Source organism: Polypterus senegalus, chromosome 9 (assembly GCF_016835505.1).
Source record: "Polypterus senegalus isolate Bchr_013 chromosome 9, ASM1683550v1, whole genome shotgun sequence".
Classification (NCBI taxonomy): domain Eukaryota; kingdom Metazoa; phylum Chordata; class Cladistia; order Polypteriformes; family Polypteridae; genus Polypterus; species Polypterus senegalus.
The window spans coordinates 117593889-117615299 of NC_053162.1; the positions used below are offsets into that span (position 1 = coordinate 117593889).

The 21411-nt window shown below is 40.1% G+C and overlaps 1 protein-coding gene across 1 annotated transcript in view; it reads left to right on the forward strand.

Moving 5' to 3' along the window:
- Positions 1-1310: 1310 nt before the first annotated feature.
- The window catches only part of LOC120534978 (cilia- and flagella-associated protein 20-like), a 63969-nt gene continuing 43868 nt past the window's right edge, over positions 1311-21411 (forward strand). The window contains exon 1 of the mRNA XM_039762475.1: positions 1311-1412. Coding sequence (XP_039618409.1) covers positions 1312-1412 — 101 coding nt within the window. The 5' untranslated portion in view covers position 1311. The remainder of the gene's footprint in view (positions 1413-21411) is intronic.

Sequence of the window (21411 nt, forward strand, 5' to 3'; positions counted from 1 at the left end):
CTGTCCTGCATTACATGTAAAACATTGTTAAACCTGTTCCACTGCTCCTCGACTGTCTCTACATTTAAAAGCTTATCCCAGTGTATCCCACTTAGACATTGTCACATCTGCACAAAATTAGCCCTACCAAAGTTCAACTTAACAACTTTAGTCTTTGCATCTGCACTCTTACAAAATACTGAGAATTGTATTACATTATTGGCACTTGACCCTAGTGCAGGGGTGGGCAAAGTCATTCTTGGAGGGCCACAATGGCTGCAGGTTTTTGTTCAACCCAATTGCTTAATAAGAAGCACTTATTGCTCTAGAAACACTTCTGCTTCATTTTAGTTATTTCCCTCATTAAGATTTTGAACCCTTATTGCTTATTTAAGTCTTAAACAGCTGCATTCTCGGTTTTTAATTGCTCCTTATTAGCAATAAGATGCAAATGACAAAAGAAACCAGCAGTTATCCATTTTGCTTGTTACCCTTTACACCTGTGTGTATTTATCGTGTACTATTTCATTTAATTAAATACTTGGAAGGAAAGAGAAGAGAAAAAAGCGAAGGACTGAGAATTACCCATCCATTTTACACTTCAAAGTATTTGGATGATATCCTTAGAATGAAAAAAAAAATCTAGGATATGAGAATGACTTGACATAGCAGAGTTAAAGCACTAACAAGCTATGAAATGTAATTATTGGCAAGGATTGTTTTCTAATTAAAGCAACTGCATTGGAACAAAAACCCACGGCCACTGCAGCCCTCCAGGAATGACTTTGCCCACCCCTGCCCTAGTGGTTCACTCACCTCTACACCCTCAATTCTATCCTGATTATTACAAAATACTAAATCCAGACAGGCTTCACCCCATGTTGGTGCTTCAACTTGCTGTGTTAAAAAACAGTCACTGATTACTTCTAAAAACTCCTGCTCTTGTTCTCCTCCATCTGCATTATTATCCCAGTTAATATTTGGTAATTAAAGTCCCCCATGACTATGATCAGTGCATACATATGCAATATATAAAGATATAGGTGCATACAGTACGTTTTATGACCTATTTTTACTTAATGCAATGTCTTCTAAAATATCTACAAAGTGCAAGTGATTAACTTTGTAATTTTAGCAGTCAGTATGAGGCAATCACTCCTATAATTTTATTAATCTAAGTCCTTAACTAGAGCACCTCATCATCAGATGGCACTTATTGCTTACCAGCCCAGTCATTTTTTTTTTTTTTTTTTTGTATATGTATAAGAGAAAAGTTGAGTTGCTTCTTGATGTGATGTGTGCCTTGCTTCATTTGGATTACAATAAAGTGATATGTTTTTTCTCTTTTGTGAGGTCCGAAATGGCCACATAAAAAGAATTACAGACAATGACATTCAGTCCCTGGTGCTAGAAGTTGAAGGAACCAATGTCAGGTGTGTATCAGATGTCCTGTATTATATCCTCTGTTTGTCTTTCGTTTTACATGTTGAAATTAAGAATTTTTGTTATCCATTCCAGAATTAAAAGTAAATGTTTTCTTTAACTATTTAAAAAATGTGATCAGTTCCATCCATCCATTTTCCAACCCGCTATATCCTAACTACAGGGTCACGGGGGTCTGCTGGAGCCAATCCCAGCCAACACAGGGCGTAAGGCAGGGCACCAGCGCACCACAGAATGTGATCAGTTTTAAAGTGTAAATGCAATAAACACTATACATCAATGAGCATGGCATGACTCCAAACAAACAAAGTTGTGAATGCTCTGTCTTATTCATAGCTCCGTTCTCCCAATTAAAAAGAAGCAGTAAGGGGTGAGCGTTTAGTAAGAAGTATTCAATTTTAATTGCTAAAATGGCTAGAAGGCTTGCAGCAAATATACATTTTCCACTATAACAGACTGCCTATTGTGAAATGCATTTGTGAACAGCTGCCATTTGTTGAAACATTTTGAAATTATTCCCTGCAGAGTAAATTTAATTTTCTGTGTCATAATATAATATAGTAAATGTGTCATTTTTCAATTGTGCTATAGTATGTTGGTTTCCAGTATTAACACACATAGGCCTAATAATAGGTGAGGATTTTATGTTGGTTTAGACCTTGTCCAAAAAGTAGTTGAAAATTGTAAGGCAATTAGGGGACATAACCAAAACATATCACTGAAAAAGATGACTATTTAAATGCATCTCTAGGACATAATGTAATCTGGGTATATTTGTGATTGTCATAACTTGAGAGGTGTAAGAAGTATAAAATAAATTGCACCATGTCTTCTACCAACTGAGGAAGAGCATATTCCTTGGAAAGGTGCTATTTAAATAAAATTTATTATTATTATTCCATCTGGATCAGACTTTCATTCTTTGGTTGATACTCTAATTATAAAATCCTTTACCCAGTGCTTTCTCACATTACATTATTTAAAGGTACATTTTTATGAACGCCACTTTCTTTAGATAAACTCCTTTATCAGCAGTATTACTTGTTAATAAAGCCACTGCAGTAAAAAGAGAGTAAATACTGTAGGAAGATTTGGAAGCAAGTCAAGCTGATTTTGATGAACTCTCTGACTTCTGAAATAAAATGTTTTTGTGAGAGATTATATTTGTGGGAAAGTTGTTCAAGGCATGCAGATATAATCAACATTAATCTCTTTAATGGTCTCATTAGCAAATCAAATCAACTTTTAAATATCACAGGTGGTCAGACCTGTTCAATTGTGTAACAGGTTTATATTTATAGGATTGCTGATAAATTAAAAAAATAATTGCAATTAATAGAATGATTAAAATATATAATCAAAATTAATTGCATATTAATCACAGTTTGTCATACTTCAAGCATATTTTTCTGTAATGCTGAAATAACGAATTAATTTTTAATTAAAAACAGTTTTAATAATCACTTGCTATATGCATATCGAATTATTTCAGTTAGTTTATTTTTTGTAACAGAAACGACAACCGCCTAACACACAACCGTGGGGTGGGAGGGGGGGCTGAGGGTGCCGTAATATTCGGGTAAACCAATACAATATGTATGGTCTAGACTGCTATGCTGCAAGACAGCATACTAAAGCAGTAACAAATACAGAAAAAACGAAATAGTGAAATAGAGAAAAAACTAATTATAATTTGGCTTTTGTGCATTGCTATAGATCAAGTTGTGCTTAACTGCGTAATACTCACAGGTCAACCCGTCAGGTACCTGGGGAGGAGGAGTCACTCAATAGATTGAAATTGTGTGTAGATAGGTCATTTAAATAGCAAAGGATATACAGTACTGAAAAAAACTTCTAAATATTTATCTGGAAGTATTGTTTGTTTAGATGTTTGAAATTGTATTTTGTCATAGAATGTACAGTTTATGAATTTAAAAATAAGTAACTATCTTAACCTTTAGCCGAAATGGATGTAAATATTAGCATGATTAATTTGCACCGTTTATTGCTAGCTTCCAGCATAATATAAGCTATGTAGGCTACAGTAGGTAACTTACGAGTAATTAAACAGCAACACATACCATGCATGTCTTTGTTGGGGTAAGTGTGAGGGAGGTATAAGGAATCAAATGATTCCACTCTGTGTCATCTGCTCTTTAATTGTTCATATGCTGTTTCAGATCAGATAGCCCGTCCCCTCTATGGGCAACCGAGAAAGCTTCGCCAAGGACAGGGAGGGCTGGCCCACTGACATTCTTTCTCAGTCAGCCTCTTAATGCTTGATGGGAGAACTTGCATTAGCAGATATTACTGTGTGTACTGTCTTGTTCTGGACGTTGTGCTAAGTGACTTTTTTTATCATCAATATATGAATACAGCACAATGGCAATAATGACGCCGATCTCGGCAATCACACTCCGTCTGCACTGTTAGCGTGTCACAAAAATGAAACTTGTCCTTTCGGGGATGCTGTATTTTATGTTCCAATACGGGACGAGAGGTAACTCTAGCAGTGTGTGTGGATGAAGACTAATTGGCAAGAAACAGCGATCAAGCACTAATAATAAACTTGGAGCCACAAGGCGCTGTTTCATTAAATGTAAAGCGTGGTCAAATTGACCAGATTAAATGAATACATTTAGGGGTTCAATCAAAAGATTTAATTGCAGAAATCTTTATCCCGTTAATCGCACACGTTAATGCCGATTAATTAGCAGTTTTAAAGACATTGTAAGTGCGTAGAGCAGGTTCAGCTTGTTGAGTCCACAAACGGAACAAGCTAATAGAAGTTTGTTCGTTCAGACGTTACCCTGATTGTCTTATATACATTCTGTGGTCACAAAGATTCATTCATTAGATTGATGGTAAAATAATACTGGTGCCGGTCATAAAATTAGAATATCATGATAAAGTTGATTTATTTCAGTAATTCCATTTAAAAAGTGAAACTTGTATATTAGATTCATTCATTACACACAGACTGATGTAAATGTTTTTCTTTTAATTTTGATGATTATAACTGACAACTAATGAAAGTCCCAAATTCAGTATCTCGGAAAATTAGAATATTGTGAAAGTTCAACATTGAATACACCTGGTGCCACACTCTGTAGTATATTGTAAGTCTGGACTTTTGGGGATTCCGTAGTAATAAGGGATTATGGGTATTGGAGAGCTATTAGGAAGTAGAGACTAATAATAAAGCTGTGTAACGTGTACTCTGGGAACGATATAAGTAAAGGACCTGTTAGTTACTACTTTGAAGTTGTGTCCGTCTTCTTCCTTTTATGATTACAATGTTAGTACCCATAGATACAATGGGATGCAAAAGTTTGGGCAACCTTGTTAATAATTATTATTTTCCTGTATAAATCGTTGGTTGTTACGATAAGAAATGTCAGTTAAATATCATATAGGAGACACACACACAGTGATATTTGAGAAATGAAATGAAGTTTATTGGATTTACAGAAAGTGTGCAATAATTGTTTCAACAAAATCAGGCAGGTGCATACATTTAGGCACTACAAAGAAATGAAATCAATATTTAGTAGATCCGCCTTTTGCAGAAATTACAGCCTCTAAACGCTTCCTGTAGGTTCCAATGAGAGTCTGGATTGTGGTTGAAGGTATTTTGGACCATTCCTCTTTACAAAACATCTCTAGTTCATTCAGGTTTGATGGCTTCCGAGCATGGACAGCTCTCTTTAACTCACACCACAGATTTTCAATTATATTCAGGTCTGGGGACTGAGATGGCCATTCCAGAACGTTGTACTTGTTCCTCTGAATGAATGCCTTAGTGGATTTCGAGCAGTGTTTCGGGTCGTTGTCTTGTTGAAAGATCCAGCCCGGCGCAGCTTCAGCTTTGTCACTGATTCCTGGACATTGGTCTCCAGAATCTGCTGATACTGAGTGGAATCCATGCGTCCCTCAACTTTGACAAGATTCCCAGTCCCTGCACTGGCCACACAGCCCCACAGCATGATGGAACCACCACCATATTTTACTGTAGGTAGCAGGTGTTTTTCTTGGAATGCTGTGTTCTTTTTCCTCCATGCATAACGCCCCTTGTTATGCCCAAATAACTCAATTTTAGTTTCATCAGTCCACAGCACCTTATTCCAAAATGAAGCTGGCTTGTCCAAATGTGCTTGAGCATACCTCAAGCGGCTCCGTTTGTGCTGTGGGCGGAGAAAAGGCTTCCTCTGCATCACTCTGCATACAGCATCTCCTTGTGTAAAGTGCGCCGAATGGTTGAACGATGCACAGTGACTCCATCTGCTGCAAGATGATGTTGTAGGTCTTTGGTGCTGGTCTGTGGGTTGACTCTGACTGTTCTCACCATTCGTCGCTTCTGTCTATCCGAAATCTTTCTTGGTCTGCCACTTCGAGCCTTAACTTGAACTGAGCCTGTGGTCTTCCATTTCCTCAATATGTTCCTAACTGTGGAAACAGACAGCTTAAATCTTTCTGTATCCTTCCCCTAAACCATGATGGTGAACAATCTTTGTCTTCAGGTCATTTGAGAGTTGTTTTGTGACCTCCATGTTGCTACTCTTCAGAGAAAATTAGAGGAGGGAAACTTACAATTGACCCCCTTAAATACTCTTTCTCATTATAGGATTCACCTGTGTATGTAGATCAGGGGTCACTGAGCTTACCAAGCCAATTTGAGTTCCAATAATTAGTTCTAAAAGTTTTGGAATCAATAAAATGACAACGGTGCCCAAATTTATGCACCTGCCTGATTTTGTTTGAACAATTATTGCACACTTTCTGTAAATCCAATAAACTTCATTTCACTTCTCAAATATCACTGTGTGTGTCTTCTATATGATATATTTAACTGACTCTATACAGGAAAATAATGACTATTAACAAGGTTGCCCAAACTTTTGCATCCCACTGTATAACACTGGCGACGTGAATGCGACGAACTTAAAAGTGCACCTCTATTACTACGCAACGTGTAAAGTAAGTTTTTCTTTCCGCCGGAGAGGAAAGCGAAAAGCAGCAACTTTTTCTATTTCGGTGGTAAAGTTCCTTCGCCATTCACTGAAGATAAGCACAAGGGATAAAATGGCAATGATAACGGGACATTTCGGGCCATTCAATGATTCAGTTGAGCAATGGGGCGCTTATACGGAGCGATTTGAGTTTTTTGTGAAAGCCAACGCCATTGACGATGACTTGAAAGTGCCGACATTTCTTAGCGTTATCGGGGCAAAGACATTTAGTCTACTGAGAAGTTTGGTGCAGCCAGGAAAACCCGGTGACAAGTCATTTAATGATATTGTAAGGATCCTGGAATCGCATTTTTCGCCTAAGCCATTAATAGCTGAAAGATTTAGGTTTCACAAACGGAACCAGGAAGAAGGCGAGTCTATTGCTCAATATGTAGCAGTGCTCAAGAAACTTACAGAACATTGTGAATTTGGTGCTAATTTGGATGACGCCTTGCGTGACAGGCTAGTGTGCGGATTAAGAAGTGAGGGCATTCAGAAGCGGTTACTCACTGAGGCCAAACTCACGTTACAGAAAGCGATTGAGATAGCCGTGTCTATGGAGCTGACTGCTAAAGAGGCACAGCAGTTAGGGGCAGCTGCAAGAGTACACAGAGTTCAAGCAGACCCAAGCAAACAAAAAGGGGGCACCAAACAGTGTTACAGATGTGGAAAGATGGATCACCATCCAGCGAATTGCTGGGCAAAAGAACTCATATGTCGTAGCTGTAAAAAAGACACGTGGAGCGTGCATGTAAAGCAATAAGAAAGGAAAGCACAGACGGGGGAAAACTGGGAAAAATAAAATGGCATCCTGGTCTTGTAAAAAGAAGGCTTTGCACGTGGTACAGAAAGAAAATAAAACTGATAGCGAGACTGATTCCGACGCTGAACTACTAATTAAAACACTGAATAAAAAAGAGGCTCAGCAGCATATACTATTACTGCCATGCTGGAAGGGCACCCTGTAAAAATGGAGGTGGATACTGGAGCAGCTGTCTCCTTAATATCAGAGGAACGGTTTAAGAAAAAATTAAATCACCTCCCACTGAAACACCCTAAGATCATAATAAAGACATACACTGGGAAGAGTGTGCCCGTGTTGGGTAAAATGAAGGTTCAGGTTGATCTAAATGGGCAAAGAAACAATTTGCCCACATATATAGTAAAAGGGGATTATCCAGCTCTGATGGGCAGATCATGGCTAGAAAAATTACAATTGGATTGGACCAAGGTGAATGCTGTGTCTGTTGAACAGTCCGAGTTGAATTTGGTCCTGAGAAAGCACCAAGCTGTCTTCCAGGAGGAACTGGGGAGTATGACAGGGATTAAAGTGACACTTCGGGTGCAACCAAATTGTCAACCAAGGTTTTTGAAGGCAAGGAGTGTTCCTTACGCTTTAAGACCTAAGGTGGAGGCGGACATTGACCGGCTTGTCAAACCAGGAGTCCTAGAACCTGTTTCTCATTCTGAGTGGGCCACACCTGTGGTTCCGGTGGTCAAGTCTGATGGATCTGTACGTTTATGTGGGGACTTTAAAATAACAGTTACCCCTGTACTCGGAGCTGAGCAATACCCCCTTCCTGTGACTGAAGATATTTTTGCTGGATTAGCTGGGGGAAACAAATTTAGTAAAATAGACCTCAGCCAAGCATACTTGCAAATGCATGTAGATGAGGACTCCCAAAAGTACCTCACCATAGCAACACAAAGAGCTCTACCATTATTGTCGCTTACCTTTTGGAATAACTTCAGCACCAGCGTTATTTCAGCTTGCCATGGATCCGATCCTTAGTGGATTACCAGGGGTACAGTGTTACCTGGATGACATCCTGGTCACAGGCAGAGATGATACGGAGCCCATGGCCAATCTGGATAAAACCTTAAGCAGGCTAGGAAAGTATGGGCTGCGTGTAAACAAGAACAAATGTGATTTTTTTCAAAATGTCTGTGGAGTACCTAGGGCATGTTATTGATTCTGATGGGTTGCACACAGCTTCTTCAAAAGTGAAGGCAATAGTAGATGCCCCTGCTCCAAGTAATGTAAGCCAGCTGAGATCATTCTTGGGTCTCGTGAACTATTATGGCTGTTTTATTCCACAGCTAGCAATGTTGTTGAAACCACTCCATGAGTTGCTGTGTGAGAGTAGACCCTGGAAATGGTCACAGGAGTGTGAAACAGCATTTAGCAAAACCAAGGCTGCACTGGCTGATAAGAGTTTTAACACATTTGAACCCATCCTTACCAATCCAGTTAGCTTGCGATGCATCCCCTTATGGTGTTGGGGCTGTTGTGTCGCATATTATGTCAACAGGTGAGAAGCGACCGATTGCATTTTCGTCAAGAACATTGAGTAAAACTGAAACAAATTATCCTCAAATTGAAAAAGAGGCTTTAAGCATAATTTTTGGAATAAAAAAATTCCACACTTACCTCTTTGGTTGAAAATTTACCCTGCTAACAGACCACTGACCTCTCATATCTATTTTTGGCTCACATACTGGTGTGCCATCTATGGCAGCAAGCAGACTTCAGCGCTGGGCATTGCTCCTTGGGGCTCACAATTATGAGATCAAATACAGGCGTTCGGAGGCACATGGAAATGCAGATGGTCTGTCAAGACTTCCCCTACCTGAACAACCCAGAGAACAAGGGCAAAATCGTGACAGATAATGGGCCTTCTTTTGTGTCCCAAGAAATGGAATTATTCCTAAAAGGCAATGGTATTAAACATCTCCTATCCAGCCCTTTTCATCCCTCTACTAATGGTCTGGCTGAAAGAATGGTGCAAACCCTTAAACATGCTCTTAAAGCATCCAAAAGTGAAGCACCTTTCAAGTAACGACTTTATACATTTCTTCTTAAATATCGTAACACACCCCATGCAACAACAGGTATGTCACCAGCTGATCTGTTTCTAAAAAGGCATCTGAGAACACATCTTCATCTGTTGAGACCAGCTACCACTCAAATGAGAATTTATGATAAGCAGCACGCTCAAGTAAAACAACGTGCCAAGCGGGCTAAAGATCGTGAGTTTTTCAGTGGAGATGCTGTTCTTGCTCGTAACTATTCCACCACTGAGAAATGGGTACCAGCAACCATTCTTCAAAAGACTGGACCTGTCTCTTGTAAGGTATGCACACGAGACCACCAGACATGGAGACGACATGTTGAACAGTTGTTACCCACTATACCCGATGAAGCAGCCGGTAACACAGAAACGTCTGAGGAACCAAGTTCTAGTAAGTGGACCCAAAGCCCACCGGGCATACCTGACTCTCCTGTTTCAATTCCTGCTGATGCTGTTGTGCCACGGTTACCTGAGGCTGCCTTAGGGGATGAACACACATCAGCTGTACGACGTAACCCTCTTAGAAGCAGGAAGACTCCTGACCGTCTTAACTTATAAAAACTCTCTCTCTCTCTCTATCTCTATCTTATATATATATATTATATATAGGGCACTAGTGCTCCCTTGAACCCTCAGGTACAACTCCAGACACCAGGTAAAAGTCCAAGACTCTTTATTTTCGTCTTCCACCAATGTGCACCAAGCACCTTCCACACTACTCATACTGTAAATATTAAACCAATACAAAACACTAACCACTCCTCCTCGCCCAGACACTTTGCTCCTCTCCCACCCAGCACAGCTCAGCGTCTGGACTGAGGCATTGTCCTTTCATAGCCCCTGACCCAGAGGTGTTCCTGTCCCAACAGTCCACAGTTCCTTATTCCTTCCGGGTCAGGGCAATCAGTTCTTTACTTCAACCCGGGAGCACGTTGTTCCTTCCCGTATATGTGTGTGTGTGTGTGTGTGTGTGTATATATATATATATATATATATATATATATATGCCAGCAACACTGATGGCAATGACAAAACAATGACATTGTCAATCATGTTACGTTATTATTAAAATGTTTCCTTTTCTTTTTACTTCTCCGCTGCCAAGCGCGGGTATTTTGCTATATATAGATATATAGAGAGAGAGAGAGAGAGATATAGATAGATATGAGAACAACACTCATATCAATGACAAAACAATTACATTAACAATCATGTTACGTTATTTTTTAAATTTTTCCTTTTCTTTTTCATAACTTCTTTAACACACTACTTCTCCGCTGTGAAGCGCGGGTATTCTGCTAGAAATCTATATTCTTCATTGGGAGTGTCGTGAAGGATAGAATAATTAAACATGTACTACGATGATATTTCAATGTTCCTTAAACTTTTTGAAGAATCTGCACTAAGCTTACAGTTGGTTTAACTTCTATTACAGAGCTGATTGTGTGGCGATCGGTTACTTGGGGAAAGAAAAGCAAGGACTGCAGTGGCGGCTATGCCAATATATATTGAATATAAAACAGAAAGAGAAAATAACAACACAGCTAAAAACGCAGCAACAAATTTTGGCAAAAGTTAAATGCTTGTGTCATGAGCACGAGGCGGCTATGCAGTGTCTGCAACGGACGTGGCCATCCGCCGTGCATAAGCTACCTCATTGACATTGATTCTTCCTCTGCCCAGTGCCACCACAAGCCTAGAGCCGTCCCCGAGTACTGCTGCAATAAATTATTTCATCGAAGTGAAACATGTGTTTAATAACGTGCTTTAACTCCTATCATCATAAAAATGATATCACGTATACATCTCAGTATTTTAGTTATTCAGAGAGCTGTAATATCACGAATGTAATGGATTCTGTGTCCAGTTGGAGGAAGAGAGCCGGTTTAAGAAGCAAGTAGTGATTCACACACACAGAGCACATAGAAGATCAAATACAAAACAAAGCATTTAACATGCTACTTTAATTACGATGTGATTTGAGAAACTGGTTAATCAAACGATTTTAAGATGAAGTTTATGATGTTCTACTTTAATGACAAAATAAACTACGTGATTAAAGTGGAAATGTCGAGATTGAAGTTGACATTTCGTGCTTTTTCCCCATTTTGTGCCTTTTTTCTCTGTATCCTAATAAGCTTTCATATGACACTCAGACAGTGGGCTACAACTCGCCTTTTCACGGCGACTTTGATATATGACTTCATTTTTATTTCCGTCACTGTGCGATTTTGTGAACGTGAGCTTTCAAGTTTCTCCAACACGCTAAGTCACTCGATCAACTTCCTTTTGTTGATTATACCACGGTTTATTTGAACAAATAGTATGTTTTTCCTTTGCCTCCACTTGGTATTCGCTGAAATTCTTATATTTTCCCCCGTGCTTTTCACATTGTCTTTTCACAGAAGGCTGTGAGCTTAAGGGCGATTTATATTGATTTGCATATTTAAAGAGGCGTAATTCTGGGAGGAGTTGGGGCGTTACATAAAGTGCATGCACGAGCGTTCCTTTTCACGCTGATCAAGATTTATGTAGCAGAAGAACGTGGAAGTTGGAGTACGCACAGATTCCTGCATCTGGATTTTTCTGTGCGTAAGCACAATTTGGCTTTTGTACCTATGCCATGTTATAGTGCGAGTTCTACGCACGCCGTTATACATGAGGCCCCTGGTGGTTTCGAACTTCTTCCACTTATGGATGATGGAGGCCACTGTGCTCACTGGGACCTTCAAAGCAGCAGAAATTTTTCTGTAACCTTCCCCGGATTTGTGCCTCGAGACAATCCTGTCTCGGTGGTCTACAGACAATTCCTTTGACTTCATGCCTTGGTTTGTGCTCTGATGTGAACTGTCAACTATGGGTCCTTATATAGACAGGTGTGTGCCTTTCCAAATTATGTCCAATCAACTGAATTTACCACAGGTGGACTCCAATTAAGCTGCAGAAACATCTCACGGATGATCAGGGGAAACAGGATGCACCTGACCTCAATTTTGAGCTTCATGGTAAAGGCTGTGAATACTTAAGAACATGTGATTTCTTAGTTTTTTTATTTTTAATAAATTTGCAAAAACCTCAAGTAAACTTTTTCACATTGTCATTATGGGGTGTTGAGTTTAGAATTCCGAGGGAAAAAAATGAATTTAATCCATTTTGGAATAAGGCTGTAACATAACAAAATGTGGAAAAAGTGATGCGCTGTGAATACTTTCCAGATGCACTGTATATTATTGAATACTTAAACTTACAAATGCCAATGTTTTAACAATTGCCTGTCAGTATAAATAACAATACAAAAGAACATCAAATATTAAAAATATAATGTGAAACACATACTAAAAACACAAGAACATTTTCATTTTTAAATATGGCAGCAGTCCACCTATACTCTTTACAACTCACAGATCTAGGACTGTTCGTGGTTTGACTTCTCATCCAGACCTAGTGCGATATGAGGGTAAATGTGATCCTAAACTAGGCAATGATTCAGTGGTGCAAGTATCAGGTAACAGTGGTGTGTTTTCAGGTGTACAACCTTCAGGTGAGACTGATGTGTTTACATGTGTGGATTTTAATTGTGTGTCACATTGTTCATCTGGTTCGGTGTCTGCAATGTTGACATTATTCGAAGTAAGCTTTTCCTTAGTACTCCGGATGTGCCTGCGGTTGTGGCGATACACCTGTCCATCTGAAGTGTGGAGGATTTATGATCGGTCAGTTCCAGCTGGTTGGATACAACCCGCTAGTTTCCAATGTCCCTGTTTTTGGAGTCTGACAGTTGCTCCAGCATCAAGTTGTGGCAGTGGCTTGGATGATTTGTCGTAATAAACCTTTTGGTGATGTTGTTTTTGGCTCCTTCTTATGAATTCTTCCTTATGGATAACAACTTGTGGTTGTAATTGCTTGCTTGTGGTTGGCAGAATTGAGCGAAGTCTGTGGCTCATCAATAGTTGTGCTGGGAACTTAAAATTGTCCACTGGCGTATTACGATATTCAAGCAGACTGAGATATGGGTCTTTTCCATCTGCATAAGCTTTGTCCAAAAGTGCTTCGGCTGTGTGCACAGTTCTTTCAGCAAGACCATTACTCTGTGAGTAGTTTGGACTTGAAGTGATGTGTGTGAATTCCCACGACTTGGTAAATGATTCAAACTCCATTGATGTATATTGGGGTCCATTGTCTGATATTAATGTCTCTACAATGCCATATCTAGCGAAGGCTGCTTTGAGCTTGCGTATCACAGCTGCTGATGTGCTGGTGTGAAGTTTGTCTTAATTTAAAATATCTGCTATAGTAGTCAACAGTTACGAGGTAGTTTCCACTGTTCCAAGTGAATATGTATGTACCTACAACTTGCCATGGCCTGTCTGGGATGTGCTGAGATATCATGGGTTCTTTGGTGTTCGATGGATAACGTTCCAGACAGATCTGACACTTTGCTACAATTGCCTCTATTTACTTTGACATTCCAGGCCAGAACATTCCAGGTGCTGGTTATAAAATTAGAATATCATGACAAAGTTGATTTATTTCAGTAATTCCATTCAAAAAGTGACACTTGTATATTAGATTCATTCATTGCATACAGACTGATGTATTTCAAATGTTTATTTCTTTTAATTTTTATGATTATAACTGACAACTAATGAGAGTCCCAAATTCAGTATCTTGGAAAATTAGAATATCAATTAAGACCAATGCAAAAAAAGTATTTTTAGAAATTTTGGCCAACTGAAAGGTATGAACATGAAACGTATGAGCAATGTACAGCACTCAATATTTAGTTGGGGCTCCTTTGGCCTTGATTACTGCAGCAATGCGGCGTGGCATGGAGTCGATCAGTCTGTGGCACTGCTCAGGTTTTATGAGAGCCCATGTTGCTCTGATAGTGGCCTTCAGCTCTTCTGAATTGTTGGGTCTGGCGTATTGCATCTTCCTCTTCACAATACCCCATAGATTTTCTATGGGGTTAAGGTCAGGCGAGTTTGTTGGCCAATCAAGAACAGGGATACCATGATCCTTAAACCAGGTACTGGTAGCTTTGGCACTGTGTGCAGGTGCCAGGTCCTGTTGGAAAATGAAATCTGCATCTCCATAAAGTTTGTCAGCAGCAGGAAGCATGAAGTGCTCTAAAACTTTCTGGTAGATGGCTGCGTTGACCTTGGACCTCAGAAAACACAATGGATCAACACCAGCAGATGACATGGCACCCCAAACCATCACTGACTGTGGAAACTTTACACTGGACCTCAAGCAACGTGGATTCTGTGCCTCTCCTCTCTTCCTCCAGACTCTGGGACCTTGATGTTTCATCAGAGAACATAACTTTGGACCACTCAGCAGCAGTCCAGTCCTTTTTGTCTTTAGCCCTGGCGAGACGCTTCTGACACTGTCTCTTGTTCAAGAGTGGCTTGACACAAGGAATGCGACAGCTGAAACCCATGTCTTGCATACGTCTGTGCGTGGTTCTTGTAGCACTGAATCCATCTGCAGTCCACTCTTTGTGAATCTCCCCCACAGTTTTGAATGGGTTTTGTTTCACAATCCTCTCCAGGGTGCGGTTATCCCTATTGCTTGTACACTTTTTTCTACCACATCTTGTCCTTCCCTTCGCCTCTCTATTAATGTGCTTGGACACAGAGCTCTGTGAACAGCCAGCCTCTTTAGTAATGACCTTTTGTGTCTTGCCCTCCTTGTACAAGGTGTCAATGGTCATCTTTTGGACAACTGTCAAGTCAGCAGTCTTCCCCATGATTGTGTAGCCTACAAACCTAGACTGAGAGACCATTTAAAGGCTTTTACAGGTGTTTTGAGTTAATTAGCTGATTAGAATGTGGCACCAGGTGTCTTCGATATTGGACCTTTTCACGATATTCTAATGTGGAAGTCATATCTCTGCAGCTGAAGGATCATTCTCCGCAGCCTTGGTGGGGCTGTGGCTAATGGCTTTCTTAAGATTGACTTCAGCGGCTTATGGTCTGACTCCACACAAACTCGACGACCATATGCATATTGGTGAAAACGCTTGAACCCAAAGAGAATTGCATACATTTCTTTTTCAATCTGGGCATAATTTATCTCACTGTCTGTGAAGGACTTGGAAGCATAGCTGATGGGTCTGCCTTCTTGTAGCAGTACAGCACCAAGCCCATATTTTGATGCATCTACTTGCAAGTAGAGGCCTTTCTCAGGGTTGAAATAGGCAAGAACTGGTCCTGGTTCTCTAGTAATGATGTCTTTCATTTTCTGAAATTCTGCATCATGCTGCTTATCCCATAAAAACCCACTTGACTGCTTCAAGAGATGACGCATTGGCGCACTGACCTCAGACAGATTAGGTGCAAACTTGGCGAGGTAATTTGCCATGCCTAGCACTGTCTCCAGTTCTGTCCAATTCTTTGGTGGCTTCATCATCTTGATAGCAGAGATTTTCACTGGGCCTGGTTTGATGCCTTCAGCTGAGAGGCAATGACCAAAGTAGCTGAACTCAGTGGCTCCGATGGTGAGTTTCTCAGCAACTGAGACAGACTCTCTTTTTTCCCTTGAACGTTATAGCATGGCACGGATGTTCTGGTCATGCTCTTCGCGGGTTGTGCCATAGATGAGGATGTCGTCCATGATGGCAACCACTCCATTCAGGCCTTGATATGTCTCATCCATTTTCCTCTGAAATTCATCCTGGGCCAAACGGTAAGCACAGGAAATGATAGCGTCCAAATGGGGTGTTAAATGTTGTCAGCAGAGAAGATTCTTCTGTGAGCTTTATAGCCCAGTATCCCAAACGGGCATCTACTACGTTAAAGTAGCGTGCTCCTGTCAGGTGTGGCATGATGTCCTCTAGTGTTGGCAGGGGGTAGTGGGGCCGTTTAATAGCTTTGTTCAAGTCTCTAGGGTCAATACAAACTCTGAGCTTGCTTGTTCTTGGCTTTTCAATGACCACCAATGCATTCACCCATGCAGTTGGTTCTGTCACCTTGCAAATAATTCCTGATTTCTCCATATTCAGCAGGTCTTCCTTTAGCCAACTTCGCAAGGCAAGGGGAATCCTTCTTGGTGGGTACACTACTGGAACTGCTGCGGGATCAAGTTGAATACTACACTCCCCAGGGAACAGACCAATGCCCTTAAAAACGTCAGCAAACTCTTCTTTTATGGACTGTATGTCAGCTGCTGAGGTCACTGCTAGGACTAGCTTAATCAAATCTAAATCTAGACATACCTTTAGCCCTAACACTGGAGGTGCCTATGTCTCTATAACATAGAAATTCAAAACCATGCTGCGCTCCTTGTATTTACAATGCAGCGTACATGTACCTCTTACTATAAGCTGCTCTCCTCCATACCCTGTTAGCTTGCGTACAGTGGACTATAGTTTGCATTCACTCAGTAGACTATTGTACTCACTCACAGGAATTACATTATCTTGTGCACCAGTGTCTACTTTAAACTTAAGTTTTACACCTTGCTTTCCTATTGCTATGTCTACAAAGGCTTGTTCAGCTTCAGATGGCTGTTCCTTTCTTACTGCATCAATAAACAGCTTGTCTTCCTTTTTATCTGAGACATCACACACTGCATGCACATTTTTACCTTTCCCATTCCTGCAAATTTTAGCGAAGTGGTTCAATTTACCATATTTTTTACACTGTCCTCCTTTAGCTGGACATTGGCTTTTTCCACCGTGCGCTTTGTTTCCGAAGTAGCTGCACTTATGAATATGCTTGTATGTGTCACTCGCTTCATATTCTTTTGCTGCCTTCTCAAATGTGTAATGCATTTTTTGTTCAGCGCTCTTTGGAGCTCTTGCTTGTTGTCTGTGTACTGCATTCACAGTCAGTTCACGTTAGCCGCTCGGAGTACATGCATCGAAGGTTCTCAGCTGTGCTTGTGCTATCTCGTGCGATTTTGCGATGTCCACGGCTTTATTTAATGTTAGCTCACACCCGGTGCTCAAAAGTTTCTCTCACACTTTTGCTGAATTTGTGCCAAACACTATTCTATCCCTGACCATCTCATCTTCGTTTGCATAAGCACAGTCCTTCACCAGCAATTTTAACTCCGTTACAAAGTGATCAAAAGTCTCGTTTATACCCTGCATCTTCTCATTAAACTTGTATCTCGCGAATATCGTTTTCGTCTTAGGCATGGCATATGCCTCAAAACGGTCATAATAAGTTTTCAGTACCTTGGCTTCCTCCTGGGTGAGAGTCCATGTGTTTAAAATGTCTCTTCCTTTTTCCCCAGTCCACCGGAGCAGGTAGCTGCATTTCTCACTCTCGTCTTTGCCTTTTAGCGGGCCAGAAAACATCAGCTCCACATGCTGTCGGAACTTTTTCCATTCTCCCGGCATGTTAAGAGAATCCCAGTCAATTCGTGGCGAGGGGGCTCCAACATAATCCATAACTGTCCTGGGAATTGTTACATATGCATTATTTTCACTTTTACTTTAAAACTTCAGTAAAAAAAAATATTTGGAATTAACTTTTCTTCAAGATCGCATTGAATTTTGATTCTGTGTTTGGACTTGCATTGTGACAATGCAATATTTAACTGCCTAAACCTGAATATCGTTTCTTTCTCTCTAATACATAAACCGACTTTTTCGAATGTTTTTCCCTGTGATTTGTTAATTGTCATAGCAAAAGCTATTCTTACAGGAAACTGTAAACGTTTTAATAGGAATGGCATATCAGGATCTCCTTTTGAATCGTGCTTTGTTTTTGGATATACACGAATATCAACTCTGTCTTTGATATCTCCAACTTTCAAAACTATTATCGCTAATAATTTGTCACATGTTGGTTTATTATAAATTCGACCGTGATCTTTCGGATTCATATAGAAATCCAAGAACATTTCTTTATCCATGTTTTGCAGATAAATTTCGTGCAATACTTTTTGACGTATGGATTTGTATCCATTATTGGCTATAGAATTTCTAATATGTCTGATTGTTTAACTCTTTTGATTCTATGTTGCATCGCTTCTCCATGATCATAAATATACACCTGACTGAATTGTGGTTTCTTCAAACTTAAACTTGTCATAGCTTTAATTGTTGCAGGACCACAGATTCTCATAGCATATTGTGTAAATTTACGTTTTGAGCATTTAATGATGCAAACGTGAACAGATTATTATAGATTCAGATATTTTGCCTATAGTGTTTGGTGGATTTCACTTTCACCAAATAACAAATCTTTTAATTCTTGCGGATACGCCTCTTCATTGGGAAGAAACACTACTTTTCCCTGATGGCAGCACCAATTAGACGATCAACAAGTCCCCCCTTAAACTTTAATGCCTTAGGTGATATGTCAGAAGAATGCAAATATTCTATGTCCATATATTCAATGTTTTGTTGCTGTTCTATTATTTCACTGAGTAATAATTTCCGCTTGTTAGTGCTAATGCGATCTTTACTATCAGTTTTTTGATATTTTTGATTTTTACTACTTGCAGTGGGAAACAGCCCGGACACAGACAGGTAGACATAATTTAAGTCACCACACCCGCTTTATTTACAATGTCCTACTATATACAGTGCACACACAACCCACTTCCCCAAAAAAGTCCAGGCCTTCATCCAAAATGCCTTTTCCTCAGGTTCGACTCCACTCCACTCTTCTCCTCTCTTCCTCTCCTCTCCTCCAAGCTCTGTCCTTCTACTCTACCAACTCCAGCCATGGAATGGATGGAGACGGCCCCTTTCATAATCACCCGGACATACTCCAGGTGCCTCCCGATGAACTTCCGCCGGCCCTTCCTGGTGTGGCAGAAGTACCAGCTGTGCACCCAGAAGCACTCTGGGTGTCCCTAGTCTTTGTTCCCCCAACACTTCCGGGTGTGGATTGGACTTGCAAACAAAAAGTAAAATAGGAGGCCCAGCAGAACTGGATTTTGGACTTTTTAATTGCCATACCAAGACATGTGCAGATTGAAAGCATTACTTTCTCCACATGGATCCTTAACACGACGCCCCCACAGAATAATGTGTTAAGTCCTCTACTGTGCTTCTTATTCACCTGAGACAATATAGTAATACCCAATTCTAACTCAATCATTGAATTTGAATTTGTTGATGATACTGCCATGATTGGCCTATCTTCAGCAATGATGATACAGCTTCCAAGCAAGAGGTTTGCCTTCTGATTGTTATAATTTATTATTTTTTCATTTTCAAATGTGTCACATGGGATTTTCACCTTACTTTTGTTTTGTGGTAATTTATATATGTTTTTATCATTATTCTGGTGACACAATTTTGTTTTTTCTTTGGTGCAGTTGTTGACATTTGGTGTGAATTCTTGCATGGCTGCATTGTTGTTTCAATTGCTGCATCACATAAATGAGACGTCACATGATATGTTATGTTGTAGGACAATGTGGGCTTTGCCCATTCTTCTGGGCTTTTAGTGACACACAAGGCCTGTTAAAAGAGCAGATTTATAATTTATAAAGTCAAATAACATTTCATACAAGCAAGTCAAGTTTAACAAAACTAGATTCAAAACAAATCAACCCCGCCCATAAGAAAAAGAGCTACACCAACAGAGGAAAAGATCAACAGTAAGAAAAATAAATAAGTAAATAGAATTACAAAAGGAAAGATAACCCACTTCCTCAATTTAAATGCTTATTCTAAAATGTTATTGATTAGATCCAATGCAAGGTTTTGAAAAAGTTTTGTATAGATCCTCTAAGTGAGAATTTGATTTTTTCCAATTACAAATAGTATATAACATCAGTTACCCACTGACTCAAGAGGAGGGTTAGGATTCTTCTTTGTTTGTCCTTCACCACTTTAAGCACATCTGGGAGTACACCAAAAACAGCTGTTAGTGGATTAGGAGGGATTGTGAATCCAAGGCTGTTTTAGAGGCATTTAAAGATTTTGGTCTAGAATTATGTTAATTGTGTGCACGTCCAAACATATAGCCCAATGAGGCTGGGACCTGATTGCAACATTTGCAGGTTGGATCTTACCCTAGAAACATTTTGGGCAATTTTAAACGAGACAGGTGCACTCCATATATAATTTAAAGTTGAATAATTGTATGTTTGGTATGGTGGGTCTGTGGCTTCAAAAAAAAAAAAGCCAGCTTTAAAGCCATAAAGCCTTGTAACTCTCCGTGGGCTCAATCACACGACTGTGGGGAGTTAATGAGGTAGTTGGGCAAGTCACACCTGCATGTTTGGGTGCGATCATTTTCAATTGCTTCCTGTGGCATGTGATTAAGGTGCTGCATCCACAGAGACGTGAGTGTATATATACGGGTTTGCACAAGGAAATCAAAGATGGCGAAATCAAAGATGAGCGAAATCAAAGACGAGTGGAAAAAGGATTGAAAGTGAAGGAGGTTAAAGGACATGAAAGGCAGGCTTAGGAAGTATGATCTGGTCATCCGGAAGGAGGAAGCAGTGCGAGCTGGGGTCACGTGAAGGAGCGTTAGCTGTGGCACTCTAGAGGCTAGTTTGCCCCACTAAACATTCAGGTGGAGTGTGGCGAACAAGGCAGGTGCCCTCCATAGGCTTCTGAGATGCAACCATATGAGCGCGAAGGAAGAAGGGAGGAGAGTTTGGACAGTTTGGCCGTGATACTTGGAGGCAGCCAAGATGGAGGTCGGTCAAAAGGAGCATGTGTTTCTGAGGGCTACGTGAGCAATGAGTGAGCTGGGGAGAAAGAAGGAGGTGGGCTGAGATCAGGAGGAGTTAGTCTGCATTTTAACCTCAGATTTTAACAGGTTTATTTTTTTTTTTATCCTCACTTTCACAATGATTTTTATGGATTTATTTATGTACTTTTTGAACACTGCACAATTGACACTTTTGTTGGTTTTACTTGTGTTTTGACTTTTGACAAAAGCACTTGAGTACTTTTTCTACCATCCTCTGGCATCATCGGTGAATTGTCCTCCTTTGTCAGCTCATCTCGGTCATAACTATTGACGGTGTTGGTTCTGCAGATTCAGACTGCATATGAATTCTATGCATCGCTACCTTCTACTCCTTTTCTGAAATGTTGAGTTAGAGATCCTATTCCCATTATACTCTGGGATCTTTGAAAGGGAGGGACTGTAAGAAGTTTTAATATATTACAGAAATGCTGTCGGAGTCCTCAAGACTGA